The 23,290-nt window shown below is 36.6% G+C and overlaps 1 protein-coding gene across 2 annotated transcripts in view; it reads left to right on the top strand.

The window, feature by feature from the left end:
* Nr6a1 (nuclear receptor subfamily 6 group A member 1) overlaps positions 1 to 23,290 on the top strand; it is a 191,959-nt gene that overhangs the window by 46,336 nt on the left and 122,333 nt on the right. For both annotated transcript variants that reach the window (XM_060390080.1, XM_021633361.2), the window contains exon 3: positions 7,033 to 7,077. In XM_060390080.1, coding sequence (XP_060246063.1) covers positions 7,033 to 7,077 — 45 coding nt within the window. The remainder of the gene's footprint in view (positions 1 to 7,032; positions 7,078 to 23,290) is intronic.

Genomic DNA, 23,290 nt, shown 5'->3' with positions numbered 1-23,290 from the left:
ATTTTTATTTTCAATTATGTGTATGTATCTGTGTATATCTGTATGTGAGTGTAGGTGACCATGAAGGCTAGAAGAGGGTGTTGGATCCTTTGGAACAGCTGGAGTTATATGTGATTCATGTGGGTTCTGAGTATTAAACTCAGGTTCTGTGTAAAAGTAGAAGCATCTGAGCCATTTTTGCTAGAACCCTGATTATTATTTTTGATACTGTAATTTTTGTGGATTCTGACTAGAAGGAATAATATCTCCCATGTTAGTATTTTTACAGATTAAATCGAGAATAAAAGAGCTTTTTCTTCATTGTATCTTTGTAATTTAGAGATCCTAATGTCTTCCCACTGCAAATTCTTAGTGGGAAAAGCCTGTGCCTATTTTATTTTGTGATAGGAACACCTTTGCAGCTCATTTCCAGTTGTGCTCTGTAGTGGTTGTGGATAGCATATTTGAGACGGCAGGTGGAGTGTGTTAGGGGAAGACCTACTTTACCTACCAGGTGTTCTTTTAGTTACCTTTTCTGTGCTAGAGCAAATGAGCAGCCATGCTCAAATATGAGCTACAGTTCAAATTCTGGCTCCTTCATGCAAGTGTAGGGCTTCCTAGAGTCCAATGTTATGGCCCAGGTTCAGGCTAAGTTCATTTCTACAAGACATGCCCTATACTGTGCCCTGAGCATAAGCTGGGTACAAGGGCAGTCAGAGGTCAAGAGAAGTTCAAAACAGCATAACCTTTTCAGTTTGCCCTGCTCCCTGAGTTTTCCCTCAGCTACTGTGTTTACCATGTAGTTGTAAAACTCAAAAGAACAAGGGCTGCCTTGGTACAAGGGAACTAGAGAATGGAAGTCATTGTTGCCTAAAACAGGAGAAATAAGTGATTTATGTTTGGGGGTCAATTAAGCTATAAAACTGAAACAGTAAAAGGACCTGTGATTTCAAGACAGCCCTTGCTCTGATTTCTGACCTGCAGACAAGAGGCTACCCAATAAAGGCTGTCAGCTTTCTAAGCTAAATTATTAATTCCTTTCATGCCTCTCAGGGATTGTAAACACCCCATAATACATGGAAACAATTGGTCCTGTTCAGTTATCGGGCAGATAGAGGGTCAAAGGGTAAATAGTTAGATTAGCAACAGCTGTTCTTTCTTCCCTAGTACGACTTTTGTCTCCAATCTACTTCTGCAAAGTTGTTCCTGAGCTTTTGGACTATACATAATGAAGTCTGTTTCTCTACTTGTACTGTGATCCTGAATTAATCATAAAGAAAACATCAACAAAAATTGAAAATATCTTTTTCAGTTTCCAAAATTGAAGTTGATGGTTCTTTTTGGTTTATGCTTAGTGTTTGTATGATGTTCAAAGGGTACATGTCAGAGGAAAACAGCTGCTTGCAGTTCAACAGATTAGAATTTTAGAATTTTGTTTTGTTTTATTTTGTTTTTTCTTTCTTTCCAAAGTGGTTGAGCTTGCTGGTGTAGTTGAATTAAGAAAAAAACAATTGTTTCCGTTGGTAGCAGAAACTTGTGTTTTTCTTTAAAACATTAAAATGAAAACACAAGAATCCCTAATCTCTCCACTAAGAAATAAAAATTATTTTTCATTCAGGAAAAACCCTTCTAGGTTCATGTTTGAGGTCATCTTTTACATTATTAGGAATCATACTATATATGTATTTTTGTATTCCATTATCCCTTATATATTTACAGCATTGTTCCCAAGTCATGAGACAATTGTTTTAATAAATATTTTTAAAGGGCAACAACTTTGCAATGGTTTATTTAGCCTTTCTTTTATTCCTAAGCATTCAGATGGTTTCTACTTTTACCTGTATTATACACCATGTTACAGTAGACATATTTATGGTTTGAAAGTCAACATTTTAAATGAGTGCTTTAGTTTATTTAAATAAGCAAAAACTTCTGAATTAAAAGAAGCATGATCCAGGGCTGGAGAGATGGCTTGTCAAGAGCAATTGATTGCTTTTCTAGAGGATTAGGGTTATCTTCATGGTGGGCTCACAACCTCACTGGGGAGGTAGAGGCAGGTGGATCACTATGAGTTCAAGACCAGCCTGATCTACAAAGCAAGTCCAGGACAGCAAAGGCTACACAGAGAAACCTTCTCTGGAAAACCAAAATAATAATAATAGGAGTAGTAGTAATAATAATAACCCTTAAAAGAAGGGATATTAGTGCAAATAGGTACAAGCATTATATGCAGAAAATCCATTTAAAGTTGAATAGTAGATTTCAAGAAAGGAAAGATAAATGCTATTAAAAATAGTTATTTTTATCTTATTTTGTATATGCCACAGCACGTGTGGAGGTCAGGGGGCAAAATTGGGTGTTGGGCCTCACTGTTCACCGTGTGATAGAATCTCTTTTGTTCAGTGCTTCATATTGCCCACAAACTTCTGGGGAACTCTTGTCTTTGACTCCCATATCTGTTGGAACAATGGGATTATAGATGCATGGGTTCAGGGGATCTGAACTCAGCTTCTCAGGTTTGGATGGCAAGAAGTTTATTCAGCCTAAGAAATATTATTTATTGGGCATTTCTTATGTACCAGACACTGCATATATTTATCAGTTGTATATAGGAGTATGTCATATAAGATAATTTGCTAGGTTTTATATCATAGTATCTGACCTAATTAATACAGTACTGTTTTTGTTTTTGTTTTCCTCTCTCCTGTATTTGCCAAACTTTAGCCCCAGCATAAAGACCACAGTTCTGTTAAGAGTTGCTGGTTTAACCAGAATGGCAGACAAAAATGTATGTGCCTTTTACCATATAGTAATAGGTGACATATTTATAAAATGTTTCACATTGATTTTTTTTGTTAAACACTTGAAAAAGCTACTTTAAATATTCCATATTTAGAACTGTGAGGCCTGCTTGAGAAGGCAAAATAACTTGTCCCAAAGTATGTCATGAAGTATATGGCTACAGAGTCCTTTTTCAACTGCTCTATCCTGTCTGTAGCTTCCTTATTTTTGGTTAAGTCTCAAGTGTTAATGGTGGGACTGAGTAAGTAGCTCAGTGGCAGAGCCTTGGCCAGTCTGAGCAAGGTCCTTGGTTCAGTTTTCATGCTCATCGTTATCACGTGGTCATCATTATTATTGTAGACATGGTCTTTGTGTGATTCTGGCTGGCCTGGGATTGGCTTTTTGTAGACTAGGCCGCCTGTGAACTCACACAGATCAGCCTGCTTTTGCCTCCGAAGTACTGGTTTCTGCCACTACACGTGGCTCAACTTTTTGCTTTTATTTTTTTAAAAAGAGTTTATATGTGGCAAGATGGCTCAGCAGGGGCTGGAGAAATGGCTCTGAGGTTAAGAACACTGGCTGTTCTTCCAAAGGTCTTGAGTTCAATTCCTAGCAAACACATGGTAGCTCATAACCACCTGTAGTGAAATCTGGTGCCCTCTTCTGGTGCACAGGCACACATGCAGGCGGAATGCTGCATAAATAAGTAAGTAAATTTATTTTAAAAAGAAAGGACGATGGCTCAGTAGATAGAGGGATTATTAGTCAAGTTAATGACCTGAGTTTGATCCCTGGCATCTGTGAAAGGAAAGAGCTGATCCTATAGAGTTGTCTTGTGACTGACCTTCCCAGATGAGATGTGGAAGGCTTGTGGCCTCCACATACATACAATTTGAAATAAAGTTTATAATATTTTAGTGTGTATCTCTGTGCATATGTGTGTTTTATATATATATATATATGAAGAGTTAAAGACAATATAATGATTCTTTGGCTTTTATTGTTTCCTTTTCCCTTTTTTCTTTTCCTTTGAGACATGGTCTCACTACATAGCTTTGGCTGGTCTGGAACTCACAGATCTGCCTGCTTTTGTCTTAGTGTTGAAGTTAAAGACATGTACCACCATGTCCAGCCCAGCCTTTATAATGATTTATAACATATATGATGAGGTTTTCTAAAGTGCAAAAGAATAAGGCTATTTTAAAGTGTCGTTTGAGTATTATAGGATGATTTTGGACACAAACTGGAAGAATTAATCAGGGAATTTAGGTCTACAGAGAATTCTTCTATGGCTCAGTTTTAGGACTATTGTTTCTTTTGAGACAGGTTCGTCCTTCCTTCCTTTTTTTTTTTTGTTTTGTTTTGTTTTGTTTTGTTTTGTTTTGTTTTTTGATACTGAGTTTCTCTGTGTAACAGAGTCCTGGCTGTCCTGGAATCACTATATAGACCAGGTTGGCCTCAAACTCACAGAGATCCTCCTGCCTCTGCTTCCTGAGTATTGGGATTAAAGGCGTGTACCACCACTTCCTGGCAGAGACAGATCTTTCCTAAAGCAAATTAAGATAAAATTACAAGTCTCCCTGTTTTCCCTTAATGTCTCCTCTCCATAGCATTCATTTAGTGATTAGGTGGTTCCTGGTTATAGCAGTTCCTCTGTGCTTCTAAAGCCCCATCTCAATATGTGGCATTACCCCTAGATCAGTTTCCTTTGCTGGGAAGTGCTTTCTGATTGGGTTCTTTTGAATAAAGTGAGGATAGGATGAGGTTGAGAGTTTAGGCTGAATTTCCATTCCTTTGACCAACTCTCCCCCATTTCAGAGTTTATACTGACTTGTAGGCATTCTCTGTGGAGCCAGGAGTTAAGCACTTGTTTACAATTGTTGAAAAAATATTTGGATTAAAAGGCAGTTGTTGAGTCCTTAGATAGTCATGGATTTCTGTCACTATCTGATGGGTGCAGGGAATGCTAGAACATTTGACTCTGGAGATTTGTCAAGGATGACTAAGAAGGAATTTAAAAAAAAAACCCACTGAGGTGAGATTGTAGCAATTGTTATTATGTTTTATAGGAGCAGTATTGTAACAGTTTGAGATAGTGTCTGTCTGTGGGTGATGAGGGAGTAGTGGTTCATCTGTGAAAGTAAGTGTGTGAAGGTCAGAGGACAACTTTATGGACTTGATTTTTTTCATTCTGGTGTTAGGTGGGTTCCAGGGATTATTTGCATGTCATCAGGCCTGTGTGTCACATGCTTTTTACCTACTGAGTCATCTCTCTGGTCCTTATATTTTTAAAAACACTGAAAAATTCAAATTAGTTGTTTGAATTTAATACCTTGGTATCAGAATGCATGAGAATTTTGCTCATCTTGTCACTTTAGTTTTGTTTTCTCACTTTAAAGACTAAGCAGGCATCTAACTCAAAGTGATCTGCCTATCTTCTGCCTTCTAAGAGTCAGGTTTAAAGGAGCACACTCCCGCCCAGCAATTTTAATTTTTTAAAACTTTTTTTTGCATAAGAAATTGAATATGTTTTAATGAAAAATTGGTTCTCTTTTCAGCTGCCAAGTTTCTGGAAACTCTTCTACTAAATTAAGCCTTAGGTCCAGCTTCCCACTTAGAGAAGAGGTTTTATATCACATTCTTATCTCTCCTTTCCTCAATGTTTTTGTTTTTGTTTTTTGTTGTTGTTTTGGAGACAAGGTTTCTCAGTGTAGCCTTGGCTGTACTGCACTCACTCTGTAGATCAGGCTGGCTTCAAACACACGGAGATAAACTGCCTCTGCCTCCTGAGTGCTGGGATTACAGGCATGTGCCACCACACCTAGCTTTTTCCCCAAATTTTTGTTTTGTTTTATTTATTTTTTTGTTTGTTTTATTTTTTTGAGAAAGGATTTTAGGTAGCCAGGGCTGGTCTTGATAACCCTGTGTTGTCAGGCTGGCTGTAACTCAAGCTTTCTTTGCCTTAGCCTCCTAGAATCACATGTGTTTGTCACCATGCCAGATCAGAATTCTCTTACCTTGACATTGCTTTGAGGAAGGGACACTCTAAAAGCCTAGAATAGAACCAGGTAGGTGGAGGCACATACCTTTATTTCCAGCACTCTGGAGACAGAGACAGGTGCATCTCTGAGTTTGAGGCCATCATGGTCTATAGAGTGAGTTCCAGGAAAGCCAAGGATACACAGAGAAACCCTGTCTCCAAAAGGGGGTTTGGGGGAAAGCCTAGAATAGATGAGTGAGATGGCTCAGCCAGCTAATGTGGCTTGCTGCCAAGCCTGGCCATCTAAACTGAGTGCCTGTAACCACATGGTAGAAGGAGAGAACCAACTCCCCATAGCTGTCCTTTGCACATGCACACCTTGACATATACATGCAGGCTTTAACAAGCACACACACAATGCAAACAAAAATTTAAAGCCTAAAATAATGTTTTGAAGTGTCTACTTATAGCCCCCACTTCCATTCATTAATCAAACCCTCAGAATTGGCTTCCTTTCTTGTATCAGGAGGCTTGAGCCTAATACTGGCAACAGTCAATAGAGGTTGGCCTTTGTGGCAGCGCACACCTTTAATCTCAGCAGGGGGTGGTTGTCTCTGTGATTTCAAGGCCAGCTGTGGCGAAAGAAAGGAAAGGGAAGGAAGGAAGGAGGGAAGGAGGGAGGGAGGGAAGGAAGAAAGGAAGAAGAAAGAAAAAAGAGAGAAAGGGAGAAAGAAAAGAGAGAAAGGGAAAGGGAAAAAAAGGCACATTACATAGCTTTTAATATTAGCTGAGTTGTAGGGTTAACTGCTGAAAGTGCCCCTATATGGAAATCATGGTGCAGTATATACATGAACTGACAAATGCCTGTAATCCTGGACTGTGGAAGGTAGAGTCATGAGAATCGGTAGTAGTTCGAGATTATCTTGGGATGTACAATAAATTCCAGGCCAGCCTGAAATACATGAGACTATGTCAGAAAAAAAGAATGCACAAGTGAAGGCTTGCACGCTGACATCTGTGGATACCTGTGAAGCCCAAAGTCGTCATCTATAAAACTGGAATGATCCTTGCCTAGGGGTCATTGTAACAAAACAAGTGTGAGTTACCCAGTGTTTACTTACGAGTTACTCCTGCATCTTTCTCTTTGGCTGAAATATGAGAATAAGATTTCTAACTTCTTTGTTAATAGTTAATGAGCATTTACTATATTATGTCAATAAAGTATTATCTTGTTTACTTTTCCTAGCAGCTATATGAAGTTATTCTCAACTCTAGCTCTTTCTACTTTGCAGATGGGGAGACTGACAGTTTAACACTTGGCCAAGGTCATACACCTGGTAAGTGGTGGAGCGTCTCTGTGTGCCCCCAAAGCCTTGTTCTTTGTATCTTTAAAACTGAGATGGGAACTTTTCAAAGAAGAAAATGCTCCTATCTGAAAATATAAGTCAAAGCAGTTTTTACAAGTGTGTTGACCATTGTAATCCATCTTCAAAATTCTCTTATGCTTCTTTCCCCTTTTGATCCACTACTCAATCCCCCAAACCTAGTAACTTACTTCTTCTTCTAAAATTTTAAATGCATAGCTTCACACAACATTTGCTCTTTTGTGCCTTTTTAGCCCAGTATTTGATAGTAATCTGTGATGTAAGTGTTAATAGTTTATCTTTCTTTCTCTTTCTTTCTTTCTTTCTTTCTTTCTTTCTTTCTTTCTTTCTTTCTTTCTTTCTTTCTCTCTCTCTCTCTCTCCCTTTTCTTCTTTCTCTTTCCCTTCTTCCTTCCTCCCTTCCTCCCTCCCTCCCTCCCTCCCTCCCTTCCTTTCTCCCTCCTCCCTCCCTTCCTTTCTTCCTTCCTTCTTTAATATTTATTTATTTACTGTGTGAAGGTAGTGCATGTGCCAGGGTATATATATGGAGGACAAAGGACAACTTGTGGATATCTGTTTTCTCCTTCCACTGTGTGGATCCCAGGATTTGAACTGAGGTTGTTAGGCTTGCTGTCAAGGGCCTTTACCTACTGAGCCATCTCACTGGTCCAATAGTCCATTCACTGACAATATCTCAGGTAATAATCTGTTGGCACCTGGCCTGTTTTTACATTTATTACAGATAAGCCAGCTATAAGATTACTTACACAAAGATTTATATGCATACATGTTTATTGATTCTCTAAGGCATATTAGGAATTGGTGGTTTATATGATAAATATACATTAAACTTCGTGTTGAGTCACTAGTTTTCCAAAAGGTTTTTATATTTTATAGTTCTAGTACCATGTGAATTCCTGTTTCATATGTTTGCAAGTAATTGAAATTGTTAAGGTTTTCATTTTTGTAACACTAGTGAGCAATGTAAAAAAAGAGATGGGATATTTTTAATCTACATTTCTCCAAAGGCCAGTTATGTTGGTAACTGTATCATTTGTCATCTGTTTAAATGGTTCAACTCTTGACCATTAAAAGCATTGTTTATTGTCTCCTTTTTGTATTGTTGGCATATGTGGTATGAATATTTTCTCCTAGTCTGTGGTTTTTGTTTTCATTTTTAACATGTTCTATGAGGAATACAACTTGGAATTTGTTATCAAGTCTGTTTTTTGGAATCTTTTGGTATTGATTCTTATATCTTCACTAGGAAATCTTATCCATTTTTTTCCAGAAACTATGATTTTAGGACTACATTCATGACCATAATTTTGACAAGTTTCTTTTAATATGCAAATTTGTGTCTTCTAATGTTATTTGTAGAAGTCTCAATGAATATTTAGAAGTTTTCCATAAAAACAAAAAACTGAATCTGTGGATTTTTTTTATTCTCTTCTATTAATCTTTTTAAATCTTTTCATAAAAGTCAGTGTCTTGAAACTAGGGGCCACCTTCATTCTTCCTTTTCAATATTATTTGGCTTAGCTTTTTTTTTTTTCTCCTTAAAAAGTCCATGTAAAGTTTAGAATCAATTTATTTTAAAAAACAAAAATATAGCTGGGCACAGTGGCACATGCCTGTAATCCCAGCACTCTGGGAGGCAGGCCAGAACTCCCAGATCTCTGTGAGTTCAAGGCCAGCCTGGTCTACAAAGTGAGTCCAGGGCGGCCAAGGCTACATATAGGAAAAGCAAACAAATAAAAGAAAAGGAAAAAATTCCAAAAACATCACGGAGATTTTTACTGAATTGCACTCTTCCTGTCAGAAGAATTGTCTTTCTTTCTTTCTTTTTTTTTTTTTTTTTTAATTTTAAATTTTGCTTTATATGTATTGGTGTGAAGGTGTCATTCTCTAGAATTGTAGTTACAGACAGTTGTGAGCTACCATGTGGGTGCTGGGAATTGAACCCAGGTCCTCTGGAAGAGCAGCCAGTGCCCTTAACCACTGGGCTATCTCTCCAGCCCTGTCTTTTTTTTGTAGTGCTAGGTAAACTCAGGCTCTTAGACCTGTGAGGCAAAGTGTTCCATCACAGGGTTCTGTTTCTGGCTGTCATCTTAATAAGAGCAGTCTTACTAATCCTTGCATTTAGTTTGTCTTTCCACTTATTGCACTATCTTTATTTTTCTCATTAATATTTTGAAACAATTAATGTTAATATCTGGTTTTTTAAACTATTTTGCTTTTTAATGTTATTATGAACCAGTCTGGTTTTAAAGTTTATTTTCCAAATTGTTTGTTTTCTAATTGTTATATAGAAATGTGATTGGTTTTGTATATTGAGTTTGTATTTGATTTGTTTATGAGTTCTGCTAGTCACTTAAAAAAATCTATTGGGACTTTTGTGTGCACAACTGTGAATAAAGACAGCTTTATGTTTTCCTCTTCGATGCTTGCAGTTTTTATTTTTCTTGCTGCACTGGCTAAGGTTTCCAGTGTAATGGTAGATAGAGGTGACAGTGTTACTCTTGCCTTGTTCTTAATCTTAGGTGGAGAGTTCGATTTCCATTACCAAATATGCTGTTACTTTTGTTGACAATTTTCTTTTCAGTTATCGTTTTAAATGCTTTTTCCATTGTGTGTGCATGCACATGCATGTAAGTGATACCAGGTTTTTCTGTATAGCTCTTTGTGGCATATAACATCGTGTGTGTGTGTGTAAGTGGTTCCTGGTTTTTCTGTGTAGCTCCTAATGGCTTACACCATGTAGCTCAACTCAGCTCAGGCTGGCCCTGAGCTCATAATTGTCCTGCTTCTACCTTTTTAGTTCTGGCATTACTGGCACTAACTACCGTGTTTGGTTCGCCTGTGTGTTTGTGCGCGTGGATGTGCGAGTGCGCTCTCGCCCTTGCATACACATGGGCCACTATGTGCATGTGGAGGTTAGCAGCCAGTCTCTGGTGTCAGGCCTCATTGTCTGCCTTGTTTGGGACACGGGCTCTGATATTTTTCCACTGCGTATGTCAGACCAGGTAGCCTGTGCTGCTTTTTGGACCCCCATAGAGGCATCAGGATTATAGACACTTGTGCTACAGTGATTATTTGAATTCAGCTCCTCAAATTATAGGGCAGTTGCTTTTACCCACTAAGCCATCTCTCTAGGGCATGGCCCTCACTTTTTTTAAATTTGTAAAACAGGTGACATTTGCTCTCAGTACTTTCAAGCATTCAATTCAGTAGTATTGATTACATTCACAGCAATGTATAATGTCATTAATATCCATCTATAGAACTCATTTATATTTAGAGCTGAAATTCAGAATATATTAAGTATCTTGTATTGCCTAGGACCTGTCAATATATAAATGGAACAGAATGGCCACATATGTAAGGACATTTTCCTGAGCACCCTATTCTTTTGCTCTGTATGTTTTTTGTTTGTTTTTTCAGTACCACAGTGTTTTGATTACTATAGTTTTGTAATAAGTTCTTTCTGTATCTATGAACTTTACCCAATACAGATACCCCTATTAGTGGAATCATAATATTTGTTCTTTTGTGACTTAGCAAATAATGCCTTCAAGATTTTTTCATATTGCTGTATGTAGTATTAGAATTCACTTTTTAAGGCTGGATAATAATATATGTATTTACCTTATTTATTCATTCATTCATTTATTCATTTATTTACCAGTTAGTAGGCACTTGGTTTTCTTCAACTTTGAGGTATTGTGAATAATCTTTGCTGTGAACATGGGTGTACAAAAGCTCCTATTTTAAATTCTTTTGTGTCTGTATCCAGAAGAGCAATTGGTGAAATGTGGTAATTATGTTTTTTATTTTCGGGTAACTGTTTTGTTTTTAGTTTTTTATATATTTATTTTTTGAGATTATATTTACTCCTTCCCTTTCGTTATTCCCCACCAAAACCTCCCATATACCACCTCTGACTTTCTTTCCAATTCATGTCCTCTTTTTTTTTATTAATTGTTGATGTATTTATGGATGTATATATATTATATTGTTTGTAATACCAGAGTCACCATTTTGTATTTTTACTAACACGTATAAAATTCCAGTTTCTCTATATCCTTACCACCCTCCGTATTTTCAATTTTTATTTGTGTTTTCCCTAATCTATAGTGATGTTAGCATCTTTTCATGTGCTTATTGGCCATTTGTTATGTCTTCTTTGGAGAAATTATCACTGTTAACCTGACTAAAAATAATCAGCCATAATTAAATAGCCTAAATTTGTCTACTACCTTTAAACTTGGAGTTGTACAGAGTCTCAGGATATGGATATGTAAATAAGGTCTTTGCTAGAATGTAACATAAATGGTCTTCTAGTCTGCTTCTCAAATGAGTCCTCAATCCCATTGGAAACCTCGAGCAATTTTTATAATTCACATTTCAGTCCATCTGGAATCTTCACTTTCTGCATTTCTACTAACATTCCTGTTGGGAGCTCCTGCTAGAATCACTGTCTAGTTAATCTCGTCATAGTCTTACATGTTGCTCTTGGAAGCCAGTGGTTAGGAACCCCGTGGTTAGCGATTACCTACTTCCTTTCTAACAAACTTTTGTGTTAGTTTAACTTTTTGTTACTCTGGCAACTGAGATAGAACAAAGGATTGATTTAGCTTATTATTACTTCACTGTAGAAGGAAGCAAAGAGCCTTTTCTTCCATTATCCTCTGTTACTCCATCTGAGCCACAAGTCCACTTCTCTCTATAAATCTGTATTTTGTGTGGTTACAAATTACCTAACTAATTTTTTAGATAGGTTCTGATGAAGATCCCATGTAGTGATTTGTTCTGGAATGGAAGAGATGGGCCATTGAGTGATGTAATATCCATACGCAGTCCACTAGGTGGCGACAGGCCCTAACTGAAGAATGAAGAGGCTGGCCCCTAGAGAACCTCAAAAGAACGTTATTTGAAAAGTAATGCAGCTAGCTTTCAAAATTTGAGCTTTCAACTTGAGCTTGTTGTAAATAACATGTGAATACGAATTAAAAATACACAATCTTTTTTTGTTGTTGTTTTTCTTCTCTTGTCTTTTAGACTTCAATTTCCTGGCTTATTTTTTTAGTGGGCTCAGTTGTAGTGGTCAGCTGTAACAATGTGTATTCCTTTTTTTTATTGAGTTGTATTTTAGCCATGTAAGTGTTATGGCATTTGGGTCTAATTCCCTGAAAATATGTTTGACCAGCTAAGGTTAGCAAGTCATTTTTTTATCAAAGAAGCTATAAAGTGATATAAAACCAGCCTGACAAGTGAATAAGGTGTACTAATGAAAACCACTGAGTTTGAGATAAGATCAACATGAATTGCTTTTGTCTGGGGATGCAAGCAGGCTATGAGCCAGCCATCTTTCTGCTGTGACAGGTCACTTACTTTGAAGTACTGCTTGTTAAAATTGATGATCTTAGGAGTAGAGTTCTAGAATATATACTTAGCATTTATAAGATCCTGGGTTTATCTGTGGTGGCATGAAATTTAAGAAGAAATGCATAGCAATCCTGGTGACAACTCTCTTAGCCTGGGGTTATAGTTCTGTTGTGATAGAGAAGAACCAGACCAGGGCTGGTCTTGAGGTAAGGTTGCCATAGGGCTACTTTACCAGATCTTCCAAGTTGACAAGGTATTGAAACTATTGTCAAGGGTGGCAGAGTACTTGCTAAACAACACTGAACCCTGAGTTAGGTCCCCAGTGTGGGGGTGTCAGGGCTCTGTCAAAACAACAGCAGCAGCAGAGAACAAACTAAAGCAACAAACAACCCCCCCTCCAATCCCAGTGAGACAATGCCAGTAATTTGTGGAAAAGCCCAAGTAAAATGGGAATCTGGAATATGCCAAGCAGGTACATTAGCAGAGTGAAAGGTGTTTGACCCATTATCTTGGATGAGTGAATTCATATCTGACCAATATTTGAATGAATGGATAGTAAGCTATGAGATAGAAGGATACTAAGGAGTGAGCTCTAGAAGTCAGGCTTCAAAACATAAATAAGGGGGAAACTCTAAGACATGGGGAACTTCTCACTGAGGAAGATTTTGTTCACAGATTTTGTTCAGAAAATGTGGTGAAAACAAAAGCTACCATTGCCACTAGCTTACATCTTCATCATTTGGTGTAGGGTTTTGTGTAGCCTAGAATGGCCTCAAACTCACCTTTCTCTGCCTCAGCCTCATTACTCATTGTTTTAAATAAAAGGGACAGAGTCTGACCTGCATGTAAGAGAGGAAGATGAGTTCATAGAAACTGTCTCTGGTGACCTGACCCCATTGTAGTCACGGACTCCAGCTATTCTAGACATTTCTTTCTCTTGGTGTTTTGAGACAGCCTATGAAGCCTATGCTGGCCTTGAACTTGAGGGTCTCCTTCCTCAGACTTTTAAAGTTCTGGAATTGTAGGACATACTTCAGCCTTTTAAAGCTGTTCCATTTTATTCTTTCAACAGTTTTTTATACAGTTTTGGCATGCAGCTTAGATATACTTCAAAGAAAGGAAACCATATTTAAGGAATTAGAAGGAAATATAAAGACATTAACTTAATACAAAGAATTTTAATAGATACTAGAAATAAACTGGTCGATGAACAGCACAATTGAAATGAAAAATAAGCAGGACCACTAGAAGCTTAGAGGTAGAAAAAAATAGAAGAAAGAAATGAACTTGGAGATGGATTTCTGTGCATCTTATTTTTAAAATATAGAACAAAGAGAAAAAAATTGAAAAATTAACAGAACTTGAGAGATCAAATGTGCCTTTAATTCAGAAAGGGAGGAGTGAGAAAAGAGGGCAGAAAATAGAGGGCTAATGGTTTTAGATATTCTGAATCTGATAGTAAACATTCTATAGCTTAATATAAATGAAATAAATATAAGTAAATGTAAAAAATCTGAACATCCAGGACACCTGTTAAAGCCTCAGTGTAATAAGCATATATCAATGCTAGATTTGGAAAACGAGGATAAAAACAAAATCTGAAACGTAGAAAAAAGAAAAAGGATTTATGGTTGTGTTTTAGCTAAGCATAATGGGTGGCTGAAGTCACTGGGATAAAAATGTCCAATGTGTGGAAAGAAAAATTCTAACCAAGATTTATATATCATGAAAAACTATTTTAAAATGAGTGCAAAAGATATTCTCGCCTATAAAATGAATTTGTTTTAAAGGATCTTAATTACATACGATAGAAAGGTGTGTAGGATGAAAGGAAGCTGACATCTGTTGGAAACTTAACATAAATCTGTATGTATTTTCAAATACTTTAGTACAAGGTACATTCTATAACTACAGTGAAACTAAATTAGATATCCACAGTGGAAAGAAACCTGTGATGTCCCCAAACATGTGAAGTTAAATAACACAGATGAAGAAATTTCAAAAGCTGGACAGTGGTGGTATACGCTTTTTATCCCAGCACTGCAGAGGCAGGGAAATTTCTGTTAGTTTGAGGCCTCCCTGCTCTACAGAGCTAGCTCTAGGAAAGAGAGAGAGAGAGAGAGAGAGAAAGAGAGAGAGAGAGAGAAAGAAAGAGAAAGAAAGAAAAAAGAAACTTAAAAATACTTTTAGCTAAATAGAAATGGACATTACAACATGCCAAAATTCTATGATCTACAACAAAAGCTTATGCTTGGAGGAAATTTATAGCTTGCATGACTTTTCTAATTTTCTGTAACATAAAGCACTACAGAAGAAGATAGAAAATGATGAAACCAACCTACTTAGTCTAAATAAATGAAACAAAACCATACCTCGTCTCACCAAGAAAAACCAGAGGAATAAGTAACTGTCCTGAGAAACTTTATTCCAAACAAATCAGACAACTTAGCTGAGACAGAGAAGTTCTAGAAAGATAAAATTGTCAAAACTGAGGACAACATACAGACATACCTATAATGAGAAGCATTAATAAAAATATGATTTCATCCAAAATGAAGTTGAGATAGGGATAGGTGACTGCACTGATGGGGAGATGTTTTAGAAGTAGCAATATTTATTTACCTTTCACATTCATTTAGAAAGTAGAAGACGATGCTTTGTAACTCATTATATGAGCACAACATCATCTCTGCTAGAGTCAAACAGATACAAGAAACCCTTTACCTTGTTTAACATTGGCAGAATATTTAACAAATACTAGCAAATTACTTTTATCAATATTCATGAATGAATGTCTAATACATAAACTGATTTCTTGGGATTTATTTCAGGAATGCAAATGAATTAACATAAGATTTAATCTACCAAGTAATCATAGGTGTTTTTCTTATAAATTTTTCTTTACATGTATGTATATGTGGAGGAGGGAAGGATGTATGCCGTGACACCTGTCTGAAGATCTGAGGACAACCTACCAGACTAAGCTCTCTCCTCCTGCCTTGAGGATGCTGGGAACTTATCTCAGATTGGCTGCTTAGTAGAAGTGCTGCTACTCATCGAGTCATATTACTAGGCCCACAAATGCTTTTTAAAAGGCAGGACTGGAAAAATCTTAGGGCTTTTGAACCAATTTGTTTTGTTTACCTCTTACACCCCCCCTTTTTTATTTTTTTATTTTTATTTTATTTTATTTTATTTTTTTGAAGACAGGGCCTCACAATGCAGTCTTGCCAGGCTGGCCTTAGACTCACAGAGGTATATGCCTGTTTGGGTGCTGGGATTAAAGGTGTATGCCACCACTCCTGGCTATCTCCTGTTTTACTGCCCAAAATAGTCATATGTAAATAAGTGGGTATGGTTTTGTCTTAATAAAGCTTGATGTACAAAGGTACACAATGTGCCCATAGATCAAGAGTTTATTTTAAAAAATAAAGCTTTATAAAACTTTTAGAAGTCTTAACGGCTGGATTGAGTTTCACCAGTTCTTCCAGCACTGGTTCTAGCCAATGTCATAAAGGAAAAAAGGCATCCAAATTGAGTAGATAGGATTAAAACTCTTTATTTATAGATAATATAATCTTATATATAATCCTAAGCATTCCACAAAACAGATTCAACTGAATTGGCAGTGTCATAAGATCAATATACAAAATTATGTTTTTATATATTAATAGTAATAATAAAAATGAGTGAGTTAGTTTCATTCATAATTGCAGCAATGAATAAATCTAAAACAGGTATAAGGTTTATATACTAGAAGCTGTAAGTATTGCCAAGAGAAAATGCAAAAGATGTCAATAAATACAGACATTCCATGTTTGTGGATTAAAATTTTAAATGTTGTTAAATTATTCCCTGTAGGTTGTTTTATTGATCCAGTAAAGTCTGTATGAAAAAAAAATATCAGCTAATTTTCTTGAGGCATTTGTCACCTTGCTCCAACACTGATAGCAGTGCAGAGCGCCTAAGGTAGCTGATAATGGTGTGAAAATGTGTACTTTCAAGTAGTACTCTAAAGTTACAAGACAGTATGACGCTGGTCATGACGGGGCTGGAACTACATTGTGTTCAGCAGTAGATCCTGATGTATATGCCAACTGAGTATTGGCATTGTAGTGGTAAGAACATGGTTCCTATAACACAAACTGCTTGGAAAATTGGTTATGTTTGTACCAAAAAGTAAGGCAGTTTGCAGTACAGAAACAGCATTAAAAAAAAAAAAAAAAGAAAAAAAAAGAAAACCCAGCTAGCCTAAAGTAACTCACAAGGTTATTTCTTAGTGTAAGAGCTAAAGCCACAAATCATATTGACTAGCTTTGTGACCTTGGCTAGTGGTACAAGTCATACTTGAACAATGTTAATATTAAAATATAAAGCTCACCACTTTAAAAGCCATTAAGAAAATGGAAAGATAGCTACAGACTGAGGGAGAATATTTGCAAGTTAAGTATCTTTTAAAGGAATTGTATCCAAAATATGAAATGTCTTTGCCTTTCGACACAGGTAGCCTAGGCTGACCTCAGACATGCTGTGTAGGAGAGCCTATACTTTCTGCCTCCACTTCCCAAGTTTAGAGATGACAAGGTATGTACTGCTGTGCCTGACTTACAAACAATTCTTACAGTGAAATGATAACTCAGTTTTTAAATTAGACTAAACATACTGTCTGATTCCATGTATTGGCAATAACTAGAATAGGCAAAAATCCAGAGACAAAGTAAAATACAGTTGCCTAGGGATATTGGGAATAGGACTATTGTCTACAAGTTTCCAGTTTAGGATTATAAAAAAGTCTGAATGTGGATAGTGGTGATGCACTGTGTTGTAACTTTAACACAGTGTGAAAAAGTCATGCTTCAGAATACTTAAAGTAATCTGGTCAAGCAATGTGTGTTACTGCCTGGATGCTGTACATTTATTGAGATAGCAGATTAGTGATTATCCATGGCCTGGAGTTAGAGTGGGCATTGATTGGGCATAAGCTAAATGGCTTTTTTATAGGATCATAGACATGTTTGTTCTTAAATTTTGGCAATAGTTACATAACTACACGAATGATATTTTTTAAGTATACAATGTATAAGTTGCATAGTATGTAAATTACACCTAATCTGTGTTTTTAAAAATACCTGTGATTTTTTGTTTTTTTGGTGGGGGGAAGGATCTAAAGGATGAAATTTTGATTAAATGGTTTTAAGGTTTGTGAATCTCTTAGTAGATTTTGCATTGGAAGCTTACACTTTGAAAGCTTTATCCTGTGTCCTCTCCTTACACAGAATCTACTTGAAATATGTTTAGGATCATTCTTTTGGCACATGGTTCTGAGGGACCCAGAGTTAATGACACATCCCATTTAGGCTGATGTAGAGAAAACTGCCTTCAAACACTGGGTTATAGCTTACCTCTTTCCAGACATTTTATAATACATATGCTGCTGGTTGGTGAGTGGAGAAATTGTGTCCGTGCTGCTGAAAGAGAATCCATCTAGAATAGCGGTTCTCAACCTGTGGGTCGCAGCTCCACTTTGTAGGTCGAGGGGACCCTACGCAGGGCTTGCCTAAGACGATCGGTAAACACAGATGTTTACATTACAGTTCATAAAAGTAGCAAAATTATAATATGAAGTAGCAATGAAAATAAATTTCTGAGCCAGGTGGCAATAGCGCACGCCTTTAATCTCAGCACTTGGGAAGCAGAGATAGGTGGATCTCTGAGTTCAAGGCTAGCCTGATCTACAGAGCTAGTTTCAGGACAGCCAGGGCTACACAGAAAACCCTGTCTCAAAAAACAACAACAATAATTTTATGGTTGGGGTCACCGCAACATGAGGAAATAAAGGGTTGCAGTATTAGGAAGGCTGAACCACTGCTCTGGAGGCACCATGTGGGGCCAGGGTACTTTGGTCAGGACTCGGCTTCACTCACAATGGTAATGACAGATATAGGATGTACCTTTAATTCCTTGTGCTCTAATTTTCTGTTATGTGTATTTATTTGAGTCCCATTTTAGAAAACACCCTTAAACTCATATAATTATCTTCTTGGCTGTAACTAGGATTAAATTTTTTCCAGGAGAAATCACATAAGATTTTGGCTGTTAAAATATAATTCTTTATCAATGTAGCCTACTGATAGTCTAACTTTAAGGAAATTATATACCATCTATCAGTATATCAAAAAGAAAGCTCTTAGATATCTTAAAAAACAAAAAACAAAAAAAACAAAAAATCAAGTAATTTCTAGGGATTAATTGGGTAGTGATGGTACATAGCTATAATCCCAGCTCTCAAATGGCAGAGGCAGTTAGGCTGAGTGCCAGCACAGCCAGAGCTAAAGAGAAACCCTGTTTTAAAAAACTTAAGAAAAAATTTCTAAGGATTCTAAGTATTTCATCTTAGTGGAATCATATGTATACTACCCATAATTTTTATGTGTATATAATATTAATTAATTCATAATTACCACAGCACATATGGAGGTCAGAGAACAACTTGCAGTAGTTTGTTCTCTTAATTATTTGGGTTATTGTTTGTTCTCTTAATTATCAGGCTTAGTAGCAAGCACTTCACTTGTGAAAGCAAGGGTTTTGATTGTGTCACCAGTTATCAGCTGGTACAATCATCTGAACCTTAACCTACTTCATTCATTAGGGCCTTTATGTTTTGTGAAGACATAAGCACAAGTGTACCTAGTTTTATAAAACTTCAGATAGTCTGATGTGTTTTGGAGTAAACTACTCAACAGCAACACCAGGCAATAGTTGTAAAGTGGACAGCATGAAATGTAGCCAGAGGGGATAGATAGGTAGTCAGTATAACACTAGTACATTTGCTTTGCTTTTGGCAAGCCTGCAGTGTTTGAGAAATTATTGGACTTACTAAAAAACACATTGTTAAGGCCTCTCTGTTCTATAGTAATACTGAAAAATTTACATTTTTAGCAACAAACTAGATGGTTATAGTATACAGCCAGGCTTAGAAAACACTATTTTTGAACCTCATACTTTCCCTGCTTTTTGTAATTAAAAATCTTTTCTTTTGTCATGTTGTGTCTCAGTAGAGTTATATTCTCTATTTTCCATCCTGTTCATGAGAAGAAAGTTTAGAAAGTTAACTGACAAGATACTTTTACTGTTTTCTCTGAGACTTAAATTGTATGATAATTAATTTACAACCAAGGTTTATATTTTTATTTCATTAGCAGGAAATATTTGGTGGTTCATTTTACATTATAGAACTTGGAGAGTTGATATTATATTTTAATTTTTGTCACCATAAAATGGGTGTATCCCATCTCACTTAATTGTTTTTCTCGTTTTAGGAACATATTTTGCAAAAGTGAGACTAGATGGTCCTTATAGTTTTGGTCAAGAGAGATTTTTTTTTTAAAAATGTATTTGAACAATAAAACCAAAGATTTATACTAAGTCATAGTCATTCAAAAGAATGAAAAAGAATTGGTAGGGACTGGAGAGACGGCTTATTTGGTGAGTGCTTGCCATGCAAGCATGAAGACTTGAATTTGAGTCCAAGTACCCTTGTAAAGGCTGGGTGAGCATGGCTGTGGGGACCTATAATTTTGTTGCTGAAAAAGTGGAGGTAAATGATTACTGGAACTTGGTTGCCTGCTGGTTTGGCAATACCACACATTTGGCAATAAAGTGGAGAGTGATTAAGGAAGACACCTCACACCTGCCTCTGCCTTACACGTGTCCCAGAATATGTACATGTGCACAAACATAAAAATAGAAGAGCTGCAGTTATTAGTACAGTGCTTGCCTGTCATACACAAAGTCGTGGGTTGAATTCCAGGTTTGGTGGCACACACTTGTAATCCTGAGAGGAAGGTGGGAGGATCAGAAGCTCAAGGGCACTTTTAGCTACCTAGCATAGGATACATAAGACCATCTCAAACAAAAAGAACAGTAACAGCAAATAGTCACAGTGATACTAAATATTGTGTGTTAATCCTATAGTATATAGCTGAATGAAAAGGTAAATTGAAGAGCAATGAGCTCACTTTGTTACCATTGATCTTACTCCAAATTATAGTTTTGTCTCAGTTTTGACACATGTAGAAAAGTCTTCAAAGTATAAAATTTTACTTTATGGTCTTTACTGTCTAAGAACTACCATCAAATGGATGTTCTTATGTGGTTTTTCACAGAGAGAACACATTTGAGATGAGGATAAATTTTAAATTTTATTTCATATACTTGAATTTTAAAATAATAAGGATGCATTTCTTATTTAAAAATTACAAAAGCATTGTTTTTAAATGTTATCATGTCAAGGCATATTCTTTGTTTTGCCTGTGATATAATTTCCTTAAACTTAGTATATTTGAGAAAGAAAATGAAAAATACTAGGGATTATAGCGCTTCCTGTAATTATTATTATAAGTATAATAGAGCTTCCTATAGAAGCAAAGAAACTAAGCAGGCTTTAGATAAAAGATTGGACCCCCACCTGGTGAATATCTGGGAATGCTTTTTCTTCCTTGGTTTTTTTGGTCCGCAGTTTGCATTCATCGATCAGTGAGTTGGTTGACATTCAAACCCACCGACAGCAATGAATGTTGAATGCAGCCATCAGTGTTTCCATTTGGTGAAATTGTCTTGGTCTTCCCCATCTTCTAGGTCTTCTTTCCACAATGGTTCTTTGAAGTCTGTTGTGTGTTAGTAACCAGCCATCTGTAGGTTGAGGACTCATAGGTAACCTTGACTATGCAGCAAGAACTTGTTGAAGACAGAAAGTCATGAGGAAGAAGGCACTGTCTGAGAACCTCACAGGTAGCTCTGATCACACAGGCTGGAACTTGGGTGTTGATATCTGCAAAGCAGAGCTCAAAAACATTGCTTCATCTTTTGTTTCAAACTGAGAAGTGTAAGTGCCTTTTTCAAGGTAAAGCAGTATAGAGTATGTTTGTAGTTAAGTAATAGTTTCTGTAGTAAGCATTTGCTGTGAGCTAGAAATACTTCAAAGTAGCCTCATAGTTTCTCATTAATTCAAAGTTCTATGAGAAATAATCTCTCTCATCTCCCATTCTGCACTTGAGAAAACACTCTGGCATACTTAGGGTCACAGAGCTAGAGATGACTCAAAATTTGTTCTGTATTGCTTGAAATTAGAAATATTATTTAAAGTACATAGAGATGGAAATCAGCAGTAACTGGTGCTCTCATGGGGCTGTCAAATCCTAACCACAGTAACTGAAATTGGAGGTATAACATGATAAGTTGTATAGACATTAAGAGTTTTGTGCTGTCTTTGCTGGTTGAATCCTCTCATTGATCCTAAGGCAAAATTTGGAAAGGGTGTAAAGAAATGAGAATAAATAAACTAGATTTCATTTCTGTACTAAGTAGATATTTTTAGTACACCCTGTTTCTCACTAGAATGACACATTTCTAGAAGACATTTGAGTGCATTTGGTACTATGTTGGCACTCCACATAAATTACTCAAAGGAAACATTTATTTATCAAAATATTACAAAAAAAAGAGAAACAGTGAACAAGGTAAATACATTGAAGCTTTAAAAAAAGTTGCTGATTCCCTCGAGAACAGGCCCTTGTGATGTCATATGATGTGATAATACAGCCTATTCCTTTACTTCAGGAAATTTGTTGTCTGTAAGAATCCCAAGGTACAGTCAACGGTCGGTGGTTTTTTTTTGTTTGAATCCCAAACTCACCGACAGCGTTGAATGTTCCATGGAGTCCTCTTAAAGTTGGCTTGATCGCCCATCTTTGGCCTGTTCTCGTGTTCTAAGGACCACTGCAGTTGGCTCTGTCACATTCTTTCCAAGGTTTCGAGTTGAGAGTGCTTAAACTGTAAAGTTAGTTTGCATACAGCAAAGAGATAATGAGCTGCAGGATTGTGAGGTTTCAGTTTATATTGCTGACTCAAATGGACATCTGTGGAAATGTTTTCCAATGGTGTTATCATTCTGGAAACATCAATTTATCAATTTATAGTAATATTTAAATTATTAAGGTACAAGAAAAAGAAAGATGGTAGCATGTGTTGGGGACTGCCGTGTAGTAGGATTTGTATATTTAATTCCAATGAATACAAACAGTGACTTACCTAGAGTTACAAAGCCAGAACTTGAACACCAGACTTCATGGTTCCAGTACTCACTGGTTATACTGCTTCCTTTTTTTTTTTTTTTAACCTATCACAGAACTTATTTATAACTCAGGGTAGAACCTTCACTGCAGAGCTACATCAAACATGTTAATTCCTTCTTGTTTGCCTGGATTAGCAGAAAATAGGTTTAAAGGTATGTTCCAGAGGAAAAGATAAAAAATGAAACTACCTAGCTGAGAATCATGGACCACTAAATTACCACAGAAATGTTAGTGATATTTCATGAATTATTTCCATATTGAAAAAGCAAAAAGTTTGAATACTTGAATACAGAAGCGTGGGGCTGTAGAAATGGCTCAGCAGCCAAGAATGTGTATCATTCTTGCAGAGAACCTACCTTTGATTCTCGGCACCAACTTTATCTGTAACTACCAATGCCTGCTGCAGCAATCTGTTACCTCAAGCATTCACGGGCACTTGCATTCACATGCAAGTACCCAAACAAATACACATAATTAATAAAAAGAATATAGAGTAACTAAAATGCCAGATATATCTGATCTTTGTTTTGGTTCCTTTTTTGTTTTTGTTTTTTAAAGACAGGGTTTCAACGTGTAATCCTGATTGTCCTGGAACTCACTCTGCAGACCAGGCTGGCCTAGAAATCACAGAGATCTCTGCCTCTCAAGTGCTGGGATTGAAAGCGT

The sequence above is a fragment of the Meriones unguiculatus genome, chromosome 8 (assembly GCF_030254825.1).
Source record: "Meriones unguiculatus strain TT.TT164.6M chromosome 8, Bangor_MerUng_6.1, whole genome shotgun sequence".
Lineage (NCBI taxonomy): Eukaryota > Metazoa > Chordata > Mammalia > Rodentia > Muridae > Meriones > Meriones unguiculatus.
This window is presented reverse-complemented; position numbering and strand designations above follow the sequence as displayed.